At 44.1% G+C, this 6841-nt stretch overlaps 3 protein-coding genes across 7 annotated transcripts in view; all 3 read left to right on the plus strand.

Moving 5' to 3' along the window:
• LOC113213865 (uncharacterized) overlaps window positions 1-408 on the plus strand; it is a 10931-nt gene extending 10523 nt beyond the window's left edge. For all 3 annotated transcript variants that reach the window (XM_052263560.1, XM_052263559.1, XM_026433074.2), the window contains exon 7: window positions 188-408. Coding sequence is in view for 1 of the 3 variants with exons in the window: in XM_026433074.2 (XP_026288859.2) it covers window positions 188-361 (174 nt within the window). In the remaining 2 variants the exon portion in view is untranslated. The remainder of the gene's footprint in view (window positions 1-187) is intronic.
• Window positions 409-1244: 836 nt separating this feature from the next.
• Window positions 1245-2647, plus strand: LOC113213866 (uncharacterized). 3 transcript variants are annotated; one of them, XM_026433075.2, is made up of 6 exons: window positions 1245-1442; window positions 1537-1645; window positions 1717-1769; window positions 1842-1877; window positions 2277-2406; window positions 2489-2647. In XM_026433075.2, the coding sequence occupies exons 1-6, from the start codon at window positions 1311-1313 to the stop codon at window positions 2593-2595; spliced, it is 567 nt and encodes a 188-aa protein (XP_026288860.2). In that variant the 5' UTR covers window positions 1245-1310; the 3' UTR covers window positions 2596-2647. The 3 variants fall into 3 exon arrangements, with proteins under 3 accessions (XP_026288860.2, XP_026288861.1, XP_026288862.1); XM_026433076.2 differs by having other exon boundaries at window positions 1251-1442; window positions 1576-1645; XM_026433077.2 differs by having other exon boundaries at window positions 1295-1442; window positions 1512-1645.
• A 1271-nt stretch (window positions 2648-3918) lies between these two features.
• LOC113213868 (uncharacterized) lies at window positions 3919-6618 on the plus strand. The gene is made up of 6 exons (XM_026433078.2): window positions 3919-4079; window positions 4676-4745; window positions 4875-4945; window positions 5039-5074; window positions 5143-5254; window positions 6076-6618. The coding sequence occupies exons 1-6, from the start codon at window positions 4017-4019 to the stop codon at window positions 6171-6173; spliced, it is 450 nt and encodes a 149-aa protein (XP_026288863.2). The 5' UTR covers window positions 3919-4016; the 3' UTR covers window positions 6174-6618.
• Window positions 6619-6841: the final 223 nt, after the last annotated feature.

Below are 6841 nucleotides of genomic sequence, written 5' to 3' on the forward strand. Positions count from 1 at the left end.
TCTTGCTGAGCTAAAGTGTAACAGTCTTAGACTTGATATAGAAGTGTGCGCATTTTTACGAGAATTGCGATGTGGATTTAAGTGATTTGGTTGGCACTCGCACCTCGCAGGCCGATCTCTCACTCACTTGTCGTCTACGTGGCCGCCAATCTCACCGCCGCTTATTCCCCCGTCTCCCCATTTACAGTCCCAGTCCGTTGACAGCTCGACCCCTTCGCCATGCCAAATCAAGTGCACCGACTACTGCGCCATGAAGTGTCGATCGACATTCAACGATGAGCGGTCATCCCGGGACTGCACCCTCAAGTGCACCGAAACGTGCCATTACAAGTGCAAGGGGGCAAATAAGGGTGCCAACTGACACCACCCAACTTTGTTACTGCTTGAGCTGTAAACGTGTGTGTGTGTGTGTGTGAGTTTTTTGTATATGTAATACATTATACATGCCATGAAAATACACTTCTCTTTAAAAAATCCCCCAAACATCAGTTCAATCTATTGAGAACGGGCGATACACCCCGGGCGGACGCCACGCCGCAATCCTCTCGCGCACGTTGAGTTGCCTGCCGTCCGGGCGGAGTGCGGTGCGAGGACGAGAGCCGAACCTGTGCCGCACTGCGAGCACCGACGTACAGGGACTGCTGACGCCCGTGGGACGATTGACGTCGCTCAAGGTCCGTCACCAGTGCGGTATTATGGATGAAAAAGATAATGTGCCTGAATAGAATCCAAACAGTCGGTTCTTTTCTAGCTACAGCTGGATGGCGTTTGTAGTCGAATGTCATTTACCGATGTATCAACATCGATAGTTGATAGTTAACACACGAAGAAATGCTGCCCCTATGTGGCTGATAAGGCAACAAGAAGTTACATTGGATCAACTATTTTCAAAGATATTAGTGAAGTGGAAAACTCACTGCTTGGCGAAATTTCCGAGCCGTACCGGAGGTCACCCAGTTACCTGGTTAACTTCCGCTCCGGTTCAACTAAGCGCCCTAGTATTTTTTCCGCTGTCAAAATGCGTGGCCTCGACGAGAAAAAAAGGAAAGGGGGAGCGGGGGACGACCCTCTCTGACTCTTTTTTCTGCTTACAGTCAGGCTGACGAAGGCCACTTCGCTCAACGTTATATTGTTGAATTCTGTTCACAACAGAGGGCATACGCCTACACGTAAGCAGTTACATCCGCTCCTGACGTCAGCAACAATATCGTCCTCTCAATCAGCCGATGAATCTCGCGCAGCAGTGCACCGTGGTATTAAGAGCACGCCATTAACCAGCACAGAGTCCCCTCGCCTCTCATACCGCTCGCATGCAAGCTGTCCGCAGGCGTGCTGTCCGCATTCGGACGCGCCGGCTGCCGCGTCCCGGAGCCGTCGTCACCGTCAAGCCCAAGTTGACGTTCGCTGCGACCGCACTCTTGTTGGGTCTGGCGTTTGGCGAGGTGAGCTGTGCGACTAAAAACGTTCGGCCACAGACATCATTATCATTCTTATATCGATATTTCAATTAGGTTTAACCTGTAAAACAAAATGTAGTTTTCATTGTTGATTCTGAACTATCGACAATCAACACAGAAAAGGGCTGACCAAGCAGAACTTCGTAGAATCAAGGAGGAATGCATGTCGTCTTTGGGCCTCACTGGCGGTACGTTCACTTCCTCTGAGAGCAGAACATTCTCAACAATCGCACTGATGCTCTGTTCTTTTTGGTCGTAGATGATGTAGGCCGTCCTGGTGGTAAACTGAGTCAAGATAGCACTCTCGCCCCGGTCAGTACATCAACACAAATTACATAAAAAAGAAGAACACTTTTAATGACGTTAAATCATTTTTGATTTCAGAAATTATATCTCTGTGTCTTACGCGGCAGTGGAGTTGTATGTATATACTTACACTGGAAAAACAGAGGTGCTAAAACTATCAAAAGCACCAACTTTTAGCACCTTCAGGACCCTTTATAGTGCATTTAGGGGCTCTTATCTGAAAATTTCCAAAGCACCCATGCAAAAGCACGACTTAGCACCTTTGTTTCGCCAGTGCAATTAATTGTTAGATTCCAAACTGTATGTTGTGTAAATTACATAAGACGAGCCCAGTGAGAAGCCTTTGACGTAGATGCAATGTAGTGTAGACGTCGGATGGACGTCACTTTAGATGTTTATGGTCAAAGTAAAAAATCGACGTTGTTTCGACTTTTAACGTCTAAGCGTTGTCAACCATTCTCACTCATTAGACATTGCTTGAAAAAATATTAAATTACATGCATTAAATTACAGTTTGACGATTCTGGCAAATTTTCAATGGTAAATTTGAAGAAACGTTTGAGCCTCAACGACTACGGAGGAAAGTCACAGAAAGAAATACAGTTATTCATTGATGCCGTGAGAGATGAGTGCGGTGCTAGAGGTGATATTTTGTTTGACTACGTCAACAAACGTTAGAAAAAAAACAACCAAATATTTTAATGTAAATTAAACGCATTTTGCAGTGGAGTCATCTGAGGAGCCCCCTGAAAATAGAGCCGTCATTCTCGTCAAGTGCATTTCGGAACACGAGCAGAGAGAGATGGAACGCCAACGGACAACGCGGCGATGAAATGAAAGTTGTATATCGCAGGCGTGTCGAAATAAAGAAATGGTATTTCTAACCACTGAATTCTATAACGGCTGGTCAAGCAATACACTATAAACCCACCCAACTGTGTACATAGTACACTCTTCCTTGTCCGTACTTAAGTGCACACACAAGGAAGTTTGAGCCTGATGGCACACACTAGGCACTGTATAAGTGCGTGCGTACCACACACTTCTTAGTGTGTACAGTGTACGCGTCACATAGCGCAGCGCTATGGCAAGTACACACTTCCTAGTGAGTGAGCGCCTTGCGAAGCACACACTTCCAAATGAGTACCATGCGAGGCACACACTTCCTTCCTTGTGTGTGCTTTCAAGTACACACAAGAAAAAGGGTACTCTGTACACAGTTGGTTTTGTACCAAATACGCCACAGCATTGAAAGCGTTTCAATGTGTGCGTAGAAAAAAATCGCTGAAAAAGTACACATAGTGAGGCAGAAAATGCACGTAACGCGCACTACATGTGCATTAAATTAATGCAGCCATCATATACATTGTGTGGTCAACAATGTCCAATGTCCATGTAGTCCCAACCCCAGGAGGGCATATGAAGCTCTGAAAGGTCTATGCAGATGACTAGTCGGTGGTGTGACGCCAATGGAGAGGAGCAATACTGTTAATGTAAGGGAGGTAGCCTACCATGTGTTCCGATTAGAGCGAAACGCGTGCGTGTACAGAAGCGCGTTAAAGGTGACACAGTGGTGACGCGTATAAAGATCATCAAAACCATTACTTTAACGCGCACTTTAGGCTACGACGACACAAAGTGTTGTGGGTTTACCTACCCTAGGCGCAATGGCACCTTACGGAAACTGTTGCGAGTAGGCAAACCCGCATAATACACATAAAAGGTCGTAAATGGTACATTAACATTTAGTGTTTAGCCCCATTGCACAGAAAGAGTGCTATGTGGCACGTTTGTTTTTGCAGTGAACTTGTCAAGACTAAATTTTGAAAAGTGACGTCAACTGGACGTGATCCTGACGAATTTCTTTCCTTCTGGTTCTAGAAGTAAGCCTCCCTTGTTGCATAATCAGGTACAATGAGAACATGCCCTACACATCAGGCGGTCTGTGTTAGCAGATCGCGAAGATCGGAAGTGTATGACTATAAACTGTCGCGTCCGTAGATTACTGACATGTCAAACAGAAACAACCGCGGTCAGTGCGGAGAAGCATTACCGACAGAAAGTGCAGTCCTTGGTACATGACAAGCGGCCCGCGGCTCAATCCGGGAAGTCCCCATCATGTTCAACTATTGTGTCGCGTCAAGCAGGAGACCCCGCGGGAGGCTTTTAAAGGGAACGGAGTCGCCTCGCCGCGGGCAGTGGAGCGGAGTGGTGCGCTGACCATAGACACAGTACCACGCACTGCGCGCAGCCATGAGGAGCGCTTTGTCAACCCTCCTGCTCCTGGCCCTCGCCGTCGCGGCCGCAGCGGACGAGGTGAGGTTGGGCCTCGAGGGCTCCAGCGAGCGCCGCAGCTCGGAGCAGCTCTTTCAAATCAATTTCCGAACCGCTGTTCAAAATGGATGCGGGTGGAATCGCAAGACTTTGCTGTATGAGCGATAGTGAAGCCTACACAGAAGAACCAAACTTTGTCCTAGTGCGTTTGTTATTGCGGACGGAATGGTTGATTTGAAAATAATGGAAATTAATCAACATGAAATATTGTCGGTGGATTATTGAACTTGTTTCACAACTCATTTACCTGCTACTTGCGCACTTTTCTTCTTTCTATTTTATTTTTACCGGAATGCTTTATTATACCAATTGTATCATTACACTTGTGAAAAATAGTAGGTAGGTTTACAGGAAAATTTTCCATGACATAAGTTGTAAAATTACAATTTGCAATAGTAAGAATAGCAGTACGTATCGACCTAAAATGCATTGTGGAGTAAAAAATGTGCTCTCGTAAATTTACAACTTAAATTATGATTCGAGTTTACAAAACTTTTGTAAATTTACGACGACATGATTTAATCAGTTCCTTCATATAATATCTCAAAATGTGATACGAAAAACTATTTTGATCATAGGATACCATGGGGGAGTCTGAACGGAATATGATGCGTGCTTGTGCTGCTGCCGTTGCAAAGAACCTGGAGGGTGAGTTAGTTTCGTTTAAAAAAATTCTCTTACCCTGTTTGGGCATTCAAAAAAAACGTTTGCTGGAAGAAATCTATTGCTTGTCTGTTTCGTATTTTTATTTTCTTTTGTTGTTCTGTTTTGGTAAAGCTCCATCTACTTCACCAGACAATGAATCTCCACAAGCTAATGGAAACGGTATAATACCCAAGAAAACATTGGTAATCAAAGACCTTGTGACTTTATCGCTCATTGCATGACACCATGTGACGATTTTCCAAAATGTTTACGCATAATGGTTTTTCTCATTTTAGAAGTTGATGATGTGCCTTTTTCGCGGGTACAACGTCGTAAGTAATTAGGAATGAAATCGTATTAAAATATTTCGCAATATGGTATTAAAACGTTACATTTTCAGTTCAACGAAGATAATAATGGATTCAACCAGAGCAATTTCAGAAAATTCCTGCAAATTGAATTTCCGGACAACTCCATTGTTGAAGAAATAAGCGACACGTGCTCAAAAAAAGGTGGTTCATTTTTATCGTTTATTTGTACTATCAACTTGTCCGTTGTCCCCCGCAATAAACGTTTCACGAGACAACGCTACACTCCTTACTGTCTAAGGACAATTATTGTAACTAGCACCGGACTTTTGTGTGCATAAGTTTATAGTTGCAACATTGTCCTAGATACTTACACAGAAAAAAGGAATTAGTCCTCACTACTAACAAATTAGCTGATTTTGGGATAGCTAATCCCAAATTTGCTGCGGCAGCTAATAGTTGGTTGCTACCGACACCGACAAGAGTTAGCTGCTACAGCGAAGCTGTCGCTGCAGGAGCCAATCTGTTCGTTCTGACTACTAAATGGGTGTTTCGCTGTCAGAACTGGTCAGAACGAACCGATTGGCTCCTGCAGCGACAGCTTCGCTCTGGCAACTAACTCTTGTCTGTTGCTACCAACTATTAGCTGCCACATCGAATTTCTTGTCTATCCCAAAATTAGCTAATTTATTAGTTGTGACAACTAATTCTTTTTTTCCGTGATACTAATTGTCGATCCGGATCCGGTGCCAGTTACAATAATTGTCCTCGGACATTTTAAGTGAGATGCCATGGCGCCTGCCACGAACTGGATAGGCCAGCCCGCCAAACAGCTGTGTGAAGACGGCGGCCCGCGCCCAGAGCGTCGAAGGGCGGGAGCGGAGCGTCGGTCAGGAGAACGTTTGTCTCCCAGCTGTACCTCACGTTACCTCACGAAACGTTTATTGTAGAAGCACCCACGAGTACATGAGGAACGCATATTCATTTTAAGACTCGTGAATAACATTAATGAATAATTGTTTCAGTGGAATCTTCTGGCCTCTCTGACATCGAAGAAAGGACTGTCCTTCTTCTCAATTGCATCGTTGAAGTTGAAAGGCGAAACAAAACACATAGTCATTAATGACCTATTGTGTGCTTAAATATTACTCTCTACGTACCAAATTGTGGATAAAATGTAATTGTATACAATAGTGAGTCGTGCGCACTTTAATCAATATTTTGATTAAACAAAATGGCGAGGGTGCAATAACTCTGGGAATCATGTGTACACACCGGCCCGGGAATCACCGGGAATCAATGAGAATCACGGCGTAAATCAACGGTAATCAACGAGAATCATGACGGGAATCGATGGGAATTAACGGGAATCATGGATTCCGGGAATCATGTGTACACTTGAATTCGGAGTTATTGCCCCCTCGCCGCCCCTCGCAAAATGGAATCATCTCTGCTCTGATAAAAAAATTATATTACCATTTTTGTATGAATTTTGAAGCTTGTGGGGGTTGAATCTTTATTTACCGTGTACTCGGCAAATTAAAGCTCCAGTCCAGTTGGAAAGAAAATTACAATCAACCTGAATAAGTACCTACCTCGACATCAAGTAAATAAGAGACCAGTCAGTTACGTGCAAAATGTTCAAAAATAATTAGACTACATTTATGACAGAGTGAATTAGTGCTCCAAGCACAAAGTTATAACTAACGACCACTTAGGATGCAATATTATTTTTATTATTTTTTGCACGGCGAAAATATTCCTGCTTTAGAAAGTTTGGATCACCTTGCC

This window comes from Frankliniella occidentalis, unplaced genomic scaffold, assembly GCF_000697945.3.
Source record: "Frankliniella occidentalis isolate FOCC.00 unplaced genomic scaffold, Focc_3.1 Scaffold12, whole genome shotgun sequence".
Classification (NCBI taxonomy): domain Eukaryota; kingdom Metazoa; phylum Arthropoda; class Insecta; order Thysanoptera; family Thripidae; genus Frankliniella; species Frankliniella occidentalis.

Coding starts and splice junctions, on each gene's coding strand:
- LOC113213866 (XM_026433075.2), top strand. CDS start 1,311: ATGCAAGCTGTCCGCAGGCGTGCTGTCCGCATTCGGACGCGCCGGCTG. Junction 1,443..1,536: donor TGGGTCTGGCGTTTGGCGAG/GTGAGCTGTGCG, acceptor AACAAAATGTAG/TTTTCATTGTTGATTCTGAA. Junction 1,646..1,716: donor GTCTTTGGGCCTCACTGGCG/GTACGTTCACTT, acceptor TTTTGGTCGTAG/ATGATGTAGGCCGTCCTGGT.
- LOC113213868 (XM_026433078.2), top strand. CDS start 4,017: ATGAGGAGCGCTTTGTCAACCCTCCTGCTCCTGGCCCTCGCCGTCGCG. Junction 4,746..4,874: donor CGTTGCAAAGAACCTGGAGG/GTGAGTTAGTTT, acceptor GTTTTGGTAAAG/CTCCATCTACTTCACCAGAC. Junction 4,946..5,038: donor TAATACCCAAGAAAACATTG/GTAATCAAAGAC, acceptor TTCTCATTTTAG/AAGTTGATGATGTGCCTTTT.